The 18096-nt window shown below is 49.1% G+C and overlaps 1 protein-coding gene across 1 annotated transcript; it reads left to right on the forward strand.

Moving 5' to 3' along the window:
• The first annotated feature begins 14956 nt into the window (after positions 1–14956).
• On the forward strand, positions 14957–17764 carry LOC125531539 (pentatricopeptide repeat-containing protein At4g01030, mitochondrial-like). The gene has a single exon (XM_048695913.1). The coding sequence runs from the start codon at positions 15018–15020 to the stop codon at positions 17622–17624; it is 2607 nt and encodes an 868-aa protein (XP_048551870.1). The 5' UTR covers positions 14957–15017; the 3' UTR covers positions 17625–17764.
• The last annotated feature ends 332 nt before the right edge of the window (positions 17765–18096 follow it).

The raw sequence follows: 18096 nt of genomic DNA on the forward strand, positions 1-18096 counted from the left end.
CGTGCCCCTGCCGATCGAATCCGATTGGGCGCCGATCATGGAGTTCACCGCCGCAGACATCTTTCAGCACTCGCCCTTCGGCGACATCCTGAATTCACTCAGGTCTCTCTCTTTGTCAGGAGAGTCCTGGCCGGACTATGACCGGCAGGATTGGGATGTGGACGACGAAGAAATTCGATGCCCACCCGCCACCCACTTCGTAGCCATTGTTAACAATTTAAACGACGTGCTCGACTTTGACTCCGAAGACATCGACGGTATGGACGACGATGTAGGAGATGAACATGAACCAACGCCTATAAGGCACGGGACAGCCACCTCGTCTCATGATGTATACATGGTGGACACACCCAAAGGAAGCGACGACGAGGAACACAGGGATGCAACGAGGGATCGTTCACTCGAAAAGCAATCAAAGCAGCGATGTAAGCGCCGCTCCAAGCCTCGCCTCGACAGAGACAGTAGCCATACAGACCCAGCCATAGAGCAGGATGAGCCGGCGGACGACGAACATGCCTTCGAGCAGCCGTCCGAACAGGGCAACTTGGATAAACAAACCGAACACCCCGTCCCCGGCGAAAACAACAGTCCGGGCGACCTTACGCCGGATAAGCTCATGGAGCAGAAGAACCTCCATAAAAGGCTCGTCGCCACTGCGCGTAGCCTGAAAAAGCAGAAGCGGAAGCTCAAAACTGCGGAAGATGCACTCAGAATCAGATGGAGCAAAGTACGCAGCACCGCAGACAAATATGGCGGCAGTCGCCACACAAAAAGCTATCCAAAGAGAAAGCTACTGCCTGAATTTGACAAGGAGGCCGTAGAGCCCCCGCAGTCAAAAAATAGGAAAGCCACCCAGTCGGATAGACGACCGCATGGCCAGCATGGAGCGGCAAGGGGCGCCGCACACAAGCCGGCACGCGATCCACCAAAGGATCCGCATCAAAAAGATGGCCCAGCTAGATCTATCTACGGGCCAAGAAAGCAAGCTCTAGTAAGCAATGCAACACAACAAATATCTGAACATCACGGCACACCCAAATACAGGGGTGCCGCACACCCCCTATGTTTCACCGATGAGGTGCTGGACCATGAATTTCCAGCGGGATTCAAGCCCGTAAACATAGAGGCGTACGACGGAACAATAGACCCTGGGGTCTGGATCGAGGATTATATCCTCCACATACACATGGCCAGAGGAGATGACCTCCACGCCATAAAATACTTACCCCTCAAGCTTAAAGGGCCAGCCCGGCATTGGCTCAAATGCCTTCCCGAAAACACCATTGGAAGTTGGGAAGAGCTTGAGGATGCTTTCCGGGCAAATTTTCAAGGGACCTATGTCCGCCCTCCGGATGCAGACGATCTCAGTCACATAATCAACAGCCCGGAGAGTCAGCCCAGAAATTCTGGAACAGATTTCTTACTAAAAAGAATCAGATAGTCGACTGTCCGAACGGCAAAGCCCTAGCAGCTTTTAAGCATAACGTTTGAGACGAATGGCTCGCCAGATACCTCGGCCAAGAAAAGCCAAGAACAATGGCCGCATTAACAAGCCTCATGACCCGCTTTTGCGCAGGAGAGGACAGCTGGTTGGCAAGATGTAGCACCAGCGACCCAAGTACATCCGAAGTTAGGGATGGAAATGGAAAACCCCGACGCGGTAAGGACCAGCGCCGGAATAAGAGAAACAACCCAAAGAACATGGCGGTCAACGCCGGATTCAAAAGCTCGCGGCAGAATCAGAGAAAGCCGCCCCTCAAGGATAATAGGGACGAGCTATCCAGCTTAAACAAAATCTTGGACAAGATATGTCAAATACACAGTACTCCTGGGAAGCCTGCGAACCATACCCACAGAGATTGTTGGGTTTTCAAGCAATCCGGCAAACTCAACGCCGAACACAAGGGGCTCGACACACCAAGTGAGGACGACGACGAACCCCACAAGTAGAGCACTAGGAAACAAAAGGATTTCCCACAAGAAGTCAAAACAGTAAACTTACTTCACGTGACGAACAGAATGGCACCAACAGAGATATGAGCCATATGGCCTATCCCAAAGGAGTCTCGCCAATGGTTGTTAAAACCGATCACCTTCGACCATCAGGATTACTCTAGAAGTATCCGGAACGCAGGCTGGACTACCTTGGTATTAGATCCAATAATCGGCGGACTCCACTTTACAAATGTCCTGATGGATGGCGGCAGTGGTCTAAACCTGTTATACCAGGACACAATCCGCAACACGGGGATAGACCCAACAAAAATTCGCCATAGCAAAACCTCCTTTCAAGGGGTAACGCCAGGCCCGGATGCCCGTTGCATGGGTTCTCTCCGGCTAGAAGTTATGTTCGGCTCCCCCGATAACTTCCGTCGCGAACAGCTAACTTTCCACATCGCCCCATTCTCAAGTAGCTATCAAGCACTGCTGGGACGCGAAGCTTTCGCCCGCTTTAACGCAATACCGCATTATGCATCTCTTACGCTTAAGATGTCCGGTCCACGAGGCATCATCTCATTAAAGGGAAAACATTGAGTGTTCCTCCCGTGCGGAAGACAGTGCGGCTGCCTTGACAGCCCCACAATAAAGCGGCTTCACCAGCCAAAGCACCTAAACAGGTCGTCAAGACCACGGACACGGCTAGACGAGTCCGGCATAAACATACAATTGATAAAGGCTTAATAGCCGTATACCCCTGTACTAGGGGCTTCGCGCATGTAAAACAAGAGACAATAAAGCTCAATTTTACCCATTTCGATTTATACTTTGTTTATTTAGTATAATTCATGTTCGGCACGATCTTTCTTCAACTAAGTTCCTCTCTTTTACAGATGAACACCGTGCTACGCCCGTCCAGGATACGGCACAACGGAGACACAGGCGCAGACGTGCAGCAGGGACCCGTTCCAAGGATTCTTTTTAGATTAAGACCCTGCGTAAACCTTTTTTACTGTCTCTTGTTGATACACATCCCCTGGTTTCTTGGTATAACCAAGGAGGAGGCAGGCGTTTTGGCATGTGGCCATGTCAGAGTTTTGCGCGTACCTGGACACTAGGGGCTTATTACTAAGGGTGTTATCCCGCCCGCCCTCATAAAGACCGAATACCTTAGGGAGTGTTCGACGTCGCGAGTTTGGCCTTATATGCATCAGCTCCGAATCATGTCTTTGGTCAAATGTTGGGTTTGCCCGGCTCCTGTGTTTTGCTGCCTTACGTTCCACTCTATAGGCTAAGGCGGCACCAGGAGAACTACTGCGATTGTGCCCCGGTTCGGCCAGGCGAGCACCTCAGTAGAGAAAGCCGAAAACTGACTGTCATGATATAGCGTGAGACTGGTCAACCACTCGATGACTTACCGGAATATTTAGGATTCCTCTGCATTAACGAACGGCCGCTTCCCGGCCAGGCACATACGAGCCCCGAGTTCGGGCGAGCGCAGGCGCCACCAGGGGCTATATAAGTAGCCTCACTGTCAAACTCCTATGGCTAAGTGAAAGTGATAAAGCATCATAGTCCGATTGCCTAGTTCGCTGCGCTATCACCTCCTTTGTAGGACCAAGACGTTGGATCAAGTGTAAAAATGCGCCTTCTGTGAACACCCCCGCATTATGTGCGTGGGGGCTGAAGCCGACGACTGCCATCTTTCAGATTATATATACATATATGTTAAACGGCCGCACGGGAGGTATTATAATACTTGCAGGCACAAGTATAAAAAGCTTCTACAATTTATTAAAATATTGTTTTACAATAATAATATGCTATTCGAATATAGTATCCTTCGAGCACTGCGTCTCTATTAAACGAGCGCCTTGCAGAACTTCCTGAAAATAGTGCTCGGCAGGTACTCGGCTTCCATCCGAGTCTGGGGATGCAACAGCGGTGGCCTCCATTTCCGCCCAGTATGTCTTGACACGGGCAAGAGCCATCCGCGCACCCTCTATGCACGCTGACTTCTTCATCGCATTGATATGCGGCGCCACACCAAGGAACTACTGCACCAAGTTGAAATAACTTTTTGGCTCTGGCCTCTCTGGCCACAGATGACTCATGACATACTTCATGGCGAGACCGGACAACCTATTTAGCTCGGCCCATTCGGCCAAACGATCGGCTAATGACAGTGGACGCTCCGGATTGTGGAACTGCGACCAAAAGAGCTTTTCCACTTCGCGATCTTCTTGATCTCGGAAGTGTTCGGCCGCATCTGCGGCACTTGCTGCCAAATCCAGATAGGTGTCTATCGTACTCCACATCCGGTCTAACGGAGCATGTTTAGGATCAAAGAACTTCCTCCGCAGCATAAAGGGCTTTCCAGCCGCGATCTCTCCGGCCTGACGCAGCTCCTCCTTCATAGCTCTCATCGCAGAGTGAGCATCCTTGGCATCGGCAACGGCCTTCTCCAGGTCCGTCTGTTTTGCCTGATCTTCTTTTTCAAGAAGCTTACAATGGTCAGCAGCGCTCTTCAGCTTCACAGCCATCTCGGCCATTTCCTTCTTGCTTCAGCAGTGAGCAGCCTGTTCGGCTTTCAGCTCTTCAATTGCCTTTCCGACAGCCGCATCACTTTTCCTGGCTTGCTCCTTGGCTCGGGCAAGTTCCGCCCAAAGATTCTCCATGGCAGCAGCACCATCTGCATCAAGCGCACACATTGTAAGATACTGGCATAAAGCTCCTCTTACCAGGTGCCGCCGGAGTAATTATATACCTTGTGCCTCATCAAGCCGCTTGTTGACAAGCGCGATGTCGGCATCTGCCACGTCAAGTTGCCGCTTTAGCTCGGCAAATTCATCAGTCCGGCTGGCCACCCGACACTTCGCCACCTACGTATGAAGGCGGCATATTAGACCTGGGATTATGATCCTCTGCGCGCCGTCACTTTTGACAACGCACAGAGTCTCAGGGGCTACTATCTACACAGGGCGCATCTTATTTATGTGCAACTGTCCAAAAAGGGTACATTATTTCGCGTACCTCAAACTCTGTCAGTAAACTCCTGACGGCCTCATGAAATCCACTCTCCGCGGATGAAATCCTCTCAATCACCGTACCCATCAATGCACGGTGCTCCTCTGAGATAAATGATCGCCCTAGCAGATCCTTCAGCTCCTCCGACTGCGCACCAGACGGTGCCGAACTCGTCTGATGGCTCTTTTCGAAGGCCGGATGCGGAGGGCTTTGGGGGGCCATATGACTACCTTCCGGCCCTACCTGATTCGGAGAAACCCTCCGCGACGATACCTCAGGGTCGCCTGCCTCGCAAGGTGGTACAGCAGGGGGAGGCGTTCCGCTCTCCATCATCTCTGGAAGAACATCCCCCGAAGACAAGCTCTGCTGAGAAGGGCTAAGGTCCGAGCTACAAGGTAAATTTTTGATTACACTTCTCAGATATAACGCAAGGATTTCTCTCATTTCTTAAAAAGAAAAACTCCTCTCTACTTACGGCTCGGTGGAGGGCTAATCCCCTTGAGGGCATAATTCGGCTGAAGTATCCCCGGCGCAGGACCCTCTGACGAAGATTTCTTCCCCCGCTTTGAGGCCATGGTCTCCGGGTCGTCATAGGCGGTCCACTTCTTCCCCCGAGGAGAGGAATTTTCGATTCCTCCCTTCCGGACAACCTTCTTCGAGGAGGCTATAGCTTCCTTGTCCCCTCCCTCGCTTTCCTCCGAAGGCACAACCTCCAACATCCTGACTAGCACGGGATCCGGCGTGGTCTCGAGGAGGGGGGCCGGACACCTGATTAGCTTTGCTTTCGCTATCCACTCCTGTTTAAAGGACAACTCTTTTAGGGGCAATTTTATGATAAATATACGGATAGCGAGTCCGGGCAAAAGGCTACTTACTTGAGTATCCGGACGATTGTAGCTCAGACCTGCGTCCTTCGTAGAATCCGGTCACACTACTTGTGGTCCGAAGAGCAATTTGTACATCTCCACGGGCGTCATGCCAAGAAAATGTTGGAGAACTCATGGTCCCTCCGGGTTGAACTCCCACGGGCGGAGGGGGCGACGTTTGTAGGGCAGAACTCGGCGAATTAACATAACCTGCGTCACCACGACCAGACTAATGTCTCTTTCTAGGAGATCTCGGATGCGGCCCTGCAACAGGGGCACGTCCTTTGCTGACCCCCAGTCCAGCCCCTTACTGACCCATGACACCAGTCGTGGCGGGGGACCCGAGCGGAAAGCAGGCAGCGCCACCCACTTGGTGCTCCTGGGAGCTGTGATATAAAACCACTCTCGTTGCCATAAGCTGGACTCCCCTTGAAAAGAGCCCTCGAGCCATGGAGCACCAGCATTCTTGCTTATAAAAGCACCTCTGCACTCCGCATGCCGTCCCTCGATCATCTTCGGCTCTACTTTGAAGTTCTTGAGCCATAGTCCGAAGTGAGGAGTAATACAGAGGAAGGCTTCACACACGACGATGAATGAGGAAATATGGAGGATGGACTCCGGAGCTAAGTCGTGAAATTCCAGCCCATAATAAAACATGAGCCCCCTCACAAAGGGATCCGTCGGGAAGCCTAGCCCCGAAAGGAAGTGAGACATGAACACCACACTCTCACCAGGCTTGGGAGTGGGAATGACCTGCCCTTGAGCAGGCAGCCTATGCCAGATTTCGCCGATCAAGAACCTGGCCTCTCTCAACTTCAGCACGTCCTCCTCCGTGACGGAGAAGGGCATCCATCGGCCTCGAAGGTCGGAACCGGATATTGTCGAAGGTCCGGAGCGCCTGAAATCTAGAGCCTCGGGTGTTGGAACTCGAGGCGAAGGGCGAACTCGTTTGAGATTGAAAGAAAGGAGTAAGGCCTTGGTCTCTTTATAAGAGGTTTAATACCAAGGGCCCTCCCCGTGACCGTTTGGGACTCGCCTTTGATCGAGAAAACATACCAACGGGTATGGTTGGGTTACCCACGCCCGTATTGATGAGAATCCCAGAATAAGGGGACACGATCTCCGCTTTGACAAGACGTGCCAAGGAAACCGCCTCGCTAAACGTGATGAGGTGGGATAGTAAAACGATTCGAATAAAGACTTGGCCGTGGTGTGATATCACGCTACGGAATACGTCAGCAGATTAGATTTGTGTAAATATTATTCTCTCTATGGCAATATGTGGAAACTTATTTTGCAGAGCCGGACACTACCTTTGTGTTCAAAATCTTCTATGAAGTACTTGGAGGAGGAACCCGCCTTGCAATGCTGAAGATAATCTGTGCGCCGGACTCGTCGTCATTGAAGCCTGGTTCAGGGGCTACTGAGGGAGTCCTGGATTAGGGGGTGTCCGGATAGTCGGACTATACCTTCGGTCGGACTCCTGGACTATGAAGATACAAGATTGAAGACTTCGTCCCGTGTCCGGAAGGGACTTTCCTTGGCGTGGAAGGCAAGCTTGGCGATACGGATATGTAGATCTCCTACCATTGTAACCGACTCTGTGTAACCCTAGCCCTCTCCGGTGTCTATATAAACCGGAGGGTTTTAGTCCGTAGGACGAACAACAATCATACCATAGGCTAGCTTCTAGGGTTTAGCCTCTCTGATCTCGCGGTAGATCTACTCTTGTACTACCCATATCATCAATATTAATCAAGCAGGACGTAGGGTTTTACCTCCATCAAGAGGGCCCGAACCTGGGTAAAACATTGTGTCCCCTGCCTCCTGTTACCATCCGCCTAGACGCACAGTTCGGGACCCCCTACCCGAGATTCGCCGGTTTTGACACCGACAAATATCCTCAATTTCTTATGGTGCATGTGGAAAATTAGGAACGACTTCCTATTTCAGCGTAAGAAGCATCAACCTTATCAGGTTAATATTTTAGCTGCTGCCATGGATCATTCCTTGCAAAATGACTCCCTATTAAATTTGAACAATTCTAATAACCTGAACAACCAACATGAGTTGCAGATTTTGCCCCCTCAAGGTAATTCTATTAATTCTGTTACGCTCCTAAAGGGTCCTAAAATCTACACGGATGATGCTTTTAAAACTAAAAAAGCTCCAGTTTTTACTTTGGTCAGACTCGGACAGGAATTGGAGTTTTCTTCTGTATTCCTTTATTACAAGGTGAACTAAACATTCAGGTCCAAGCTTCAGCTCTTCCAACAACAACACCTCTCCAGGCAGAAGTTCTTGCGCTGGAATTTGAAGCTCATCTTGCCAGCGTTCTTCATATTCAACATCCTGTCCTTTTAACAGATTGTCTTACGCTAGCTTCCGTGATTGCTTCCAGAAACTTCTTGCATTCTGCTGCCCCTTGGAGTGCTAGAAAAGATTTAGCTGCTATTCTCAATTTAACGTCTCATATGCAGGCGCAGATTTTTCATATTTCTAGGAATAACAATGGGGTGGCACATAATCTTGCTAAGCAGATTTATCAAAACATCTGTGCTCCACCTATGGAATGTTCCCATAATCCCCATAGAAATGCTCTTTGTCCTATTATTTCATCCTTGCAAAACACCGCTCTTTCAGGTTTCCATATTCATAAGGTGTATTGTTTCTAAGGTCCTGTGCTAAGTTGCAGATTTCAAGCACTATGGCTCTTCTTTTATTTCAAAGGATGTTCTCAGGATGCCATCAAATTAAACAGGACGAAGTCTCACAGATTCTTCTGGCGATCATGCGTCAAGGGGTGATACAAGTGCTAACATTTCTTCTGAAGGGCTTTTGTTGTGTTTTCTTTTAGCCCTCTCTCTTTTCTTCTGTCCTTGCTGAGTTAGATGATGTTCATCTGGTTGATCTTCATTCAACCTACCTATGCTTCCCCCTCCAGCTACTTTGTTCTAGTTGTTCTCCTCTTCTGATTTTTAGGCCATTGTAATATCTCATGTACCATGATCAATGCTGGAAATGAAATTTGGGCACCTTCTGGGTGCCTTGCTTTGTTCAAAAAAAATCATGCAGTGTCCGGATGTGTTCTTATTTTCTTTTCATTCACTCTTCATTATGAGTTAATAAAAAATACCTTTCATAAAAAAAATACTTAGCCGTAAAAAAGAACAAATAAACGAGCGGTGCCAACAATATGAGGGGACTCATAGATATATTCTATGCTCTAGATTTTTCTATATAGTGCATTGGAAGCTATCAATTTTATTACGTAAAGGTTCAAATAGTCAATCATGCAGCCTAGAATGATACTTGAGAAAACCAAAATATAAAATATACAGATAGTAGAACTTCATTCAAGTTACAGAATGTGATGAGTGAATATATATGATTTTGTTACTTTATGTTGTTATATTAAGTAAAATAATTCAATTTAACCATACTAATAGTAATGTTGGACAATAAAATAGCGATTATTTCTTTGAAATATATGTTTTAAATTTAGTGCACGTGTAACTTTTAGTATCAAGGTAAATTACACAAGATAAATGATGTGTATTAATATTTAGTATTATGCAATTTATTTTGCTAAGTGTAATAAAAAGTGTATAGGTTAAAATCATAGCACGTTGAAAGTAATCATCTTTCCAGATCAATTTTTTCAATGGACTAAATATGTTGTTAGCCAGGGTAAAGTAGTTATTACTCTTAATGATTTGCTTGGCCATATTTTGTTACTAGGAAGGTTGATGCTGGGGCAGCACTTCTTTCTCTTGTTGTTCAATTTAGCAGGGGATGTTCTTGTTACCCTGGTTCAAAGGGCACAAAACAAAGGTATATAAAGGTGTGTTATCTATATATATATATATATATATATATGGAGGCTTAACTATTCTGTAATACGCGAACGATACCATTTTCTGTCTTGAGGAGAACCTTCAAGATGCTAGAAACCTTAAGATTATTTTATGTGTTTTTGAGCATTTGATGTGACCGAAAATTATTATTTTAAGAGTGAAATACATTGCTTTGGTGATGCTTTGCTAAAAAAAATATTCTTGGATCTTGCTTGTGTTGTAGGTTACTTTCCTTTTAAGTACCTAGGGATTAATCTTCATTTTAAAAAACTTTGTAATGTTGATTGGAAGCTGGTAGAGGAAATGGTTGAGGAGAGAGTTGGTGTCTAACAGGGGAGCTTGCTCGCTATGGGGGAGACTTCTCTCGCTGAAACTTGCTTAAGCAACATAACTAGCGACGCGGATTTTTGGCCCTGGGGAGCATATGCACCCAAATGAACACATCTATTTTTTCAAAAAATATGACATTTGTAAAATCCATTTTTGGCACGCAGGAACATGTGCTCCCTAGAGCCAAAATGGATTTCTGCACAATTAGCTTCTTATTATGTTTCTTTCATCTCCCAAAAGGTGTGGGTAAGAGTCTTGACTTTTTATGTGCCCATCTAGTTTGGCAGGAGAAAGAAGAGGCGAGAAAATATCATATGGTTAATTGGTTGGATGTTTGTCAACATGGAGACCAAGGTGGATTGGGTGTTATTAACGTAGATATTAAGAATATTAGTCTTTTGTGTAAATGGCTTTCGATATTAGAAAACAAAGAGGGGTTGGCATAAGATGGCGAAAGCTAAGTATTTAAATAAGAAGACTTTGTCTCAATGTGAAGCATCGCCGGATGATTCTCACTTCCAGAGCGGTTTGATGAGTGTCGAGGATACATTTTATTCTTTATGTAAGTGAATTATAGGCGATGGTGGTCATGAGACTAGGTTTTGGTAGCATGCTTGGCCGAGCAACAAGCTCCTATGTCTATTATTTCCTTGTTTGAATAATTTAAGTTCTCTCAACACATTATTGTTGCAAAAGTCTTAAGCCAAGATTTCAATTGCATTAGATTTAGAAGATGCTTGTACGGTGAAATCCTTACTACGTGGAACGAGTTACTGAACATGTGTAGTCATGTTTCCTTGTGTGAGGAACCTAACAAAACTGAGTGGCTGTGAACTAAATCGGGTTCTTTCTCTATTAAGTCTCTATCGGTTGATTATTGCTATCAATGTTATGTTTCCTTTCAAGTTACTTTGGCGAATGAAAATTTCGCTGAAAGTTAAAGCGTTTGTGTGGTTAGTGATCAAAGGTAGTATCTTAACCAAATTAAATTTGAGTAGGAAAGGGTGGAAAGGCACAAAGAACTGTGAGTTATGTGGTGCAGATGAGAGCATTGATTATTTATTATTTGCTTGCTCTTTATGAGATTCTTGTGGAATGTTGTTGGTGGTGCGCTAGGTAATCCCGAGACACCTCTTTCGTTTTTAGATTTGTGCCAGAATTGGTTATCGGCCTATACTAGCAAAGACCGTGTTGTTGTGTCGATTGGTTCTACCACTTTACTTTGGATTATTTTTTAAATAAGGAATAAATCTTTGTTTTCAAAGTGTTTTGCCTAATGATCCTACTAATGTGATATTTGTTCTTTGTTCTTTGCCTAATCTATCCCTAATTATATTATTATAATATAATAATGAAGCACGGATTGACTCCGTGGGTTCACCGTCACAATACGCTTCTTCCCGTGAATTTACACTTTCAGTTTTTTTCACCTATATTATTTTCTACATCCGAGGTGGTACTATTCATGTGATCATGTGGCCCACCGTTAACATGATTTTTGTCCGTCCGTCGTTAACATGATTTTTCATCGAGATTTTCGTCCGTCGTCGCAGGCCAACTCAGCCGGCCCACCTTTCATCCATCGTCGCTGTGGCCCAACTCAGCCAGCCCACCTACTGTGTGAAAGAGCGCAAAAAATTAATGCTAGAAAGTGGAATTGAAATCTCAACCTTTGCACCAAACCTGATACGCCACGGCCAGTTGAGCTAGGACATCATTATGTCTTGAAGGGAGGGTTCCGGAGTTATGAAATAATCCCACCTCGACTGATTATATCAAACCACACCAATTAATATACATGCAATACTTGCACATATCCAGAAGCTGGCTACAGATGATTCTTTCCTACCTAGGTGGTGATGAGAGAACGGACTTACGAAGGACATACGAAGATTGCTATGGCAGATTCTCATAACTATGGAAGGAAGTAATTATAAAAGGAGAGACAACTACACAACTTGGATAAAAAGGGTTGTGTCTATGGCCCATTATTAAATAGAGGCGCCATAGAGGAAAATAAATGAACAAATTGGATCGGATCGGATGATGAGAAAAGAAAAGAGAGAGAGAGAGAGAGAGAGAGAGAGAGAGAGAGAGATTGGATCGGGATGCAATGCTTGAATGGTCAGGTGCACTTGGCTTCAGGCTTAGCGCACAACGACGACCTTCGAGCCCGAGGCGGCCGCTGCAGGTGCATGCCCTTGGGGCGCAATCAAATCCGATAGCCGAATATACCTCTGGTTAATTTTATATTTGTCAACATGCATTTACTTTATTCAACTGGTGATCGCGACTTCTTTTATTTTTGTTCCTCAATCATAGTCTGGGCTGAGGCGAGAATGTGAGCTCCTGATGCATTTCTGAGCATGCTTTATAAACTGAATCATCGACAAGTATGGTGATAGCAAGCGTTACGGTGCTCTAAAACTATGCAATGATGATCTTGAAAGAACAATAGCTATGCAACGTAGTGGTGGACTTCACATTTTGGCTTTTTATTGTGAGTTCTATTTGAATATTTTGTTAATTCTCTAATTAATCTTCTGCCAAACATCCAATTAATCTTTCCTTACCAGTGTTGTCAGAGGATGATTTTACTACACGAAATATTATTGAAGATCTCAATGATGGCAATTTTATGTACAACTGCGACCACTAGGAAAATTGATTGAAGATCTCAATGATGGCAACTCCATGTATTGTTGTTCAGCTCTTCTGCCCGCTCACTGTCGCATCATTTTATAAAAAAAATCTCTTTGTTTTTCGTAAATTAACCCGCAGTACACGTTTAAGTCATAGTCGAACCGGTTTTTTCTTTGCATTTTGTCAGAAAACCCTCTGACGTATCAGGTAATCTGCCCACCGTCTATATTTAAGTCAGCCGAATCATTTTTTCATTTTAACAGAAACGCCCTTGACTTTTTGATTAATCAATTCGCAGATTATATATGTAAAACAAAATTATCCATATCTTTTAAACCATAACTCCAATTTTAACTTGTTATATATGAAATTTGATTAGAAACTGTGTAGAATCTAATATGATGTTATTTTTAGCTGTTAAATATTTTTAAAATATTTTTTTTAATGCAAACTTAATCTATAGTGCACAGTCTGTTATTCTTTCGTACCGGCGGCGATCCGAAATGCAAATAAACACCCATTAAAATCAAATTGAGATAAAAGAAAGCATCGATAATCAAGCATGCACATCTCTTAAAAACCTCGCGGAAAAAATATTTCTCATATTATTCCGAGCGAGTGCACGCGCGCGCGAGAGAGAGAGAGAGACGCCTTAGCATTGAGGCCACCGTCGGCAACACAAATGTGATGCCATGTGAAAATAAAGGATGTGAACCTATTAGGGACGGATTCAAGGGGGGGCGAGACCCCCCCCCCCCTAACGATCGTGTCGCACCTTAATAGCGATCTGTTGGTCGCTAATTTTTCTTCGTAAACAACTGTCCGTGAGTTGCTTCGCCCCCCCCCCCCCCCCCCCCCCCCCCCCCCCCCCCCCCCCCCCCCCCCCCCCCCCCCCCCCCGTGCCTCGCATGGCCAGAGCCCATGTACTGTTGTCACAAGCGATTGCAGCAAATTCCTGGAAAATAAAAATGGAAGGTCGCCCACAATGGAAACAAAGAGGCCGCCAGGCTAGGAAGCAGCAGTAATCCCTCGAAAAAAGGCCAGGAAGAAGTACGCACGGTTGAGATCTCCCGTAAATCTAATCGCTTCGTTGCCAACCTGCTAAAAAAACTGCTCCTCGATCGAGCCTGCCGCCGGCCATCAGCTAGATCTTCTATCAAATCTCTCCTTCGAGAAGGGAAAAGGACAGGAAAAGTATCGATGTGTGGATCCCACATTCTTGCCGGCCGGCCGTACGGACGAGCAACCAAACGAGGGTAAAAAGGTTAGTGTTTACTTTTTAGCATTAGATTAGGTTGTCTCTCAAACCCTAGAAGTTGTAATTGTAGAACTACATGAATGAACAATTAGCTCATCACACGATTTGGTCTCAGATTCCCGATATTGCGGCCGCTGCCCACTTGCTGCCATCAGCCACCATCAGGAAGCACAATTGTTTGTGATTGGTTGCATCTCCTCTACATCCAAACTTGACTAAACGGTGACTCTGTAGTCTGTAATGGCCGCCGCTGATCTCTGTTGCCGGCTTGCTGCAAGCATGCACCATCTTCCATGGCGGGAATGGATCGTTCCATGAGGTATAAATGTATAATAATTATTATTTTGACATCAGTATATTATTAATATAGTAATCCCTAAAGCATTAGATAGTAGCAGATGTAGTTACATGCGCTTACTCGACGATAGATAAATATCTAGTTTATCTATTCTCTCGGTTTAGCTGTTTTTTCTGGACAAAACACATATTGCTCTTTTCAAGCCATTTGCTTCAAGTCAAAACGCTTTACACCGAACTCTGAATTCAACATGCTAATCATATGATTATGTAGCTAACTGTAGAGGTACATTTACATCAATAGTGGCAAAACGTGCATTATTTTCTCATACACAAATTATTATATACAATGTGATTTTCTGTGAGACGATATGTATATATTATGTGTGTGATAGTAATCTCTGTTCAAATCCTGGCTCCGTCCCTGATCTTGAGTCATGGTTATTGGGTTAAGAGCATGTGTTATTTTCTCTTCCGTGGCAACGCACAGGCTCTTTTGCTAGTGATACTACAATGGAGTCACCATCGCCGCTAAAGTCGGATTGTGGATCCCCTGACCAAATTTCCTCTGTTTTAAATTTTAATAATGTGCGTATTCCTGCGCATTTGAAACCGGTGTTGACTTGGGCTTTTTAAGGCAAACTTGGGCATTTAGAGATCTGTTTGAATGAAAGAAAAAACCACAGGGCAGAACCGTCCAGCCCAGCCCATAGTGCAATTACCTCCCGAACCGCCGTCACTGTCTTTTCCATTATCCGCAACATTACCCGCGGATCTCTTCTCCCTCCGACCCCTCCTCCAATGGCGCAGGCCATCTCCCTCCCCGCGCTCCCCACTCCCCACCACCACCACCACTACGTCGCGCCTCGCAGCCCGAGACCCTCGCGCGGAGCCTACTCGCCGTCCCTCCTCAGAGCCGAGCTCCCCCTCTCCGCCGCGCTACGAGTCGGGGACGACTCCTCGTTCCGCGACGCCCGGTTCCTGCTCTCCCTGCTGCGCCAATGCGGCGACCTGCTCCACGGCGAGGACGAGAAGTCTCCGGAAGAGGAGCGCACCGACCTGGCTGCGGCCCGGAGGCTCGCGCCGCAGCTGCACTCACTGGCCGTGAGGGCGGGGCACGCGACGCGGGAGCCCCACGTGGCGTGCGCGCTCGCGGACCTCCTCGAGCGGCTGGGCCGCGGCGCCTCGGGCCGAAGGCTTCTGGCCGAGGGGGACGGCGAGGACTGGAAGGACGCGGTGCTGTGGAACAAGCAGGTGGCGATGCTGGCTGAGGCGGGGGACTGGGACGGCGCGATCGCCGCGTTCCGGGAGATGCGGGCGCGCGGGGTGGCCGCCGACGGGTACGCGTGCGCGCGGGCGCTCCACGCGTGCGGCCGCGCCGGGCGCCCGCGGGAGGGGCGGGCCGTGCACGCGCACGCGCTCCGGGCCGGGCTCGTCGACGCGCACCCGCTCGTCCCTGGGTTCCTCGCCGGCATGTACGCCGAGGGCGCCGACGTGGCCGCGGCGAAAACGGTGCTGCTTCGGACGGCCGGCGCTGGCGTTGTCGCGTGGAACGCGGTGATCGCCTGCTGCGTCCGGCTCGGGCTGGTGGACGACGCCTTGGAGCTCGCGGAGCGCATGGCGAGGGACGCCGAGACGTCGGCGGTGGCTGACCCCACGCTGATCACCTGGAACACCGTGCTCTCCGGCTGCGCGCGCCACGGCCGCGACCGGGAGGCGCTCGCCGTCGTCGGGAGGATGCTGGAGCAGGGCCTGTCGCCGGACGCCGCCACCGTGTCCAGCCTGCTCAAGTCGGTGGCCAACTCCGGCTCCCTCGACCACGGCACGGAGGTCCACTGCTTCTTCCTCCGGCACGGCCTCGCGCCGGACGCGTACACGGGGACGGCGCTGGTGGACATGTACGCCAAGTGCGGCCGCCTCGACCTCGCCCAGAGGGTGTTCGACGGATTAGAGCACCGGAACCTGGCCACCTGGAACTCGCTCGTCGCGGGGCACGCGAACGCCGGGCAGTTCGACAGAGCGCTGGAGCTCGTGGAGGCCATGAAGCGGCACCGGCTCGACCCGAACGTGACCACCTGGAACGGGCTGATCACCGGGTACGCCATAAACGGGCTGAGCTCGCAGGCGATGCTGCTGCTCCGGCAGATCAAGTCCGCCGGCGTGGCGCCCAACGTGGTCTCCTGGACCTCACTGATCTCCGGGAGCTGCCACAGCGGCGACTACCAGTCCTCATTCACCTTCTTCTCCGAGATGCAGCAGGACGGCGTCCAGCCGAGCCTGGTCACCATGCTGGTCCTGCTCCGTGCCTGCGCCGGCCTCGCCCACCTGAACAAGGGCAAGGAGCTGCACTGCTTCGCGCTGCGGCGAGCCTACGACGGCGAGGTCGTCGTCTCCACGGCGCTCGTCGACATGTACGCGAAGGCCGGGAGCCTGACGAGCGCCAAGAGGGTGTTCGGCCGGGTCCAGGGCAAGAACCTGGTGTGCTGCAACGCGATGCTCACCGGGCTGGCGGTGCACGGGCAGGCGCACGAGGCGGCGGCGCTGTTCCACGACATGTGGCGGTCGGGGCTGAAGCCGGACGGCATCACCTTCACGGCGCTGCTCACCGCCTGCCGGTCCATGGGCCTGGTCACCGAAGCGTGGGAGTACTTCGACGACATGGAGGCCAAGTACGGCGTGGCGCCAACAGCCGAGCACCACGCCTGCATGGTCGACCTACTGGCCCGGCGCGGGTACCTCGACGAGGCGATGGCCTTCATCGAGCGGTCGCCGGCCGAGCCCGGAGCGAGCTCGTGGGGCGCGCTCCTCACCGGCTGCGCGATCCACGGCAACCTCGACCTCGCGGAGTCCGCGGCGAGGCACCTCTTCAGGCTGGAGCCGCACAACTCGGCCAACTACCTGGCGATGATGAGCATGTACGAGCAGCACCAGATGTTCGACGAGGCGGAGAGCCTCAAGTACGCCATGAAAGCAAGAGGAGTGGACGCGAGACCAGGGTGGAGCTGGACACAGGTCGGCCGGAGCGTCCGCGTCTTCGAGGTCGACGGCGGGTCGCCGCCGCACCCGGAGACGCCGGAGATATACGAGGAGATGAGCCGCCTGGTGTCGCAGATCAGGATGGTGGGGTACGTGCCGGACACCGGCTGCATCGCCTACGACGTCCCCGAGGAGGAGAAGGAGCGGCTGCTGCTCTGCCACACCGAGAAGCTCGCCGTCGTCTACGGGCTGATCCGGTCGGACAAGAGCGGGGCGCCCGTTAGGGTGGTGAAGAACACCAGGATGTGCAGGGACTGCCATGAGGTGATCAAGCACGTTTCGGCTCTGTGTGGCCGGCAGATCATCCTCCGTGATGCCTCTCGGTTCCACCATTTCGTCGACGGCAAGTGCTCCTGCGACGACTACTGGTGATCGAGCGAGCACCGGAGCACTGGTGATCAGATAATTATAGATCAACTACGATCTTACTTTTTCTGCATCTACATTCTCGGGTTAATTGACATGATGATGAGAATTGGCCATCTGCAGAAGGATCAGGGTGCTTTCATATTGCTCGCATTCGCACCTTCCATTCGTTAAGAAGCACTGTATACATGAAAAGGAAGAGATGCATTCGGTAAAGATAATGGGAGGAAGAAGAAAACCAGAAAACGATTACAATCTTCCGAAAGATGATACAACACAATACTTCAGTACCTAAGAGCAATTCTAGTAGATTCATCATAGCTGCCATCACCATCCGTCGTATGGAGAGCGCACTTGGATACGTAGGCCGTGGCGGATGCATGCAAACACAGAGTTTGCTAAATCTCAGTCGACTAAGATTTAGTGAAGTGTCACATGCTCGACCGTTAGATCAATATATGTTGAGATTCGCTCATCA

Source organism: Triticum urartu, chromosome 1, assembly GCF_003073215.2.
Source record: "Triticum urartu cultivar G1812 chromosome 1, Tu2.1, whole genome shotgun sequence".
NCBI classification, from domain to species: Eukaryota; Viridiplantae; Streptophyta; class Magnoliopsida; order Poales; family Poaceae; genus Triticum; species Triticum urartu.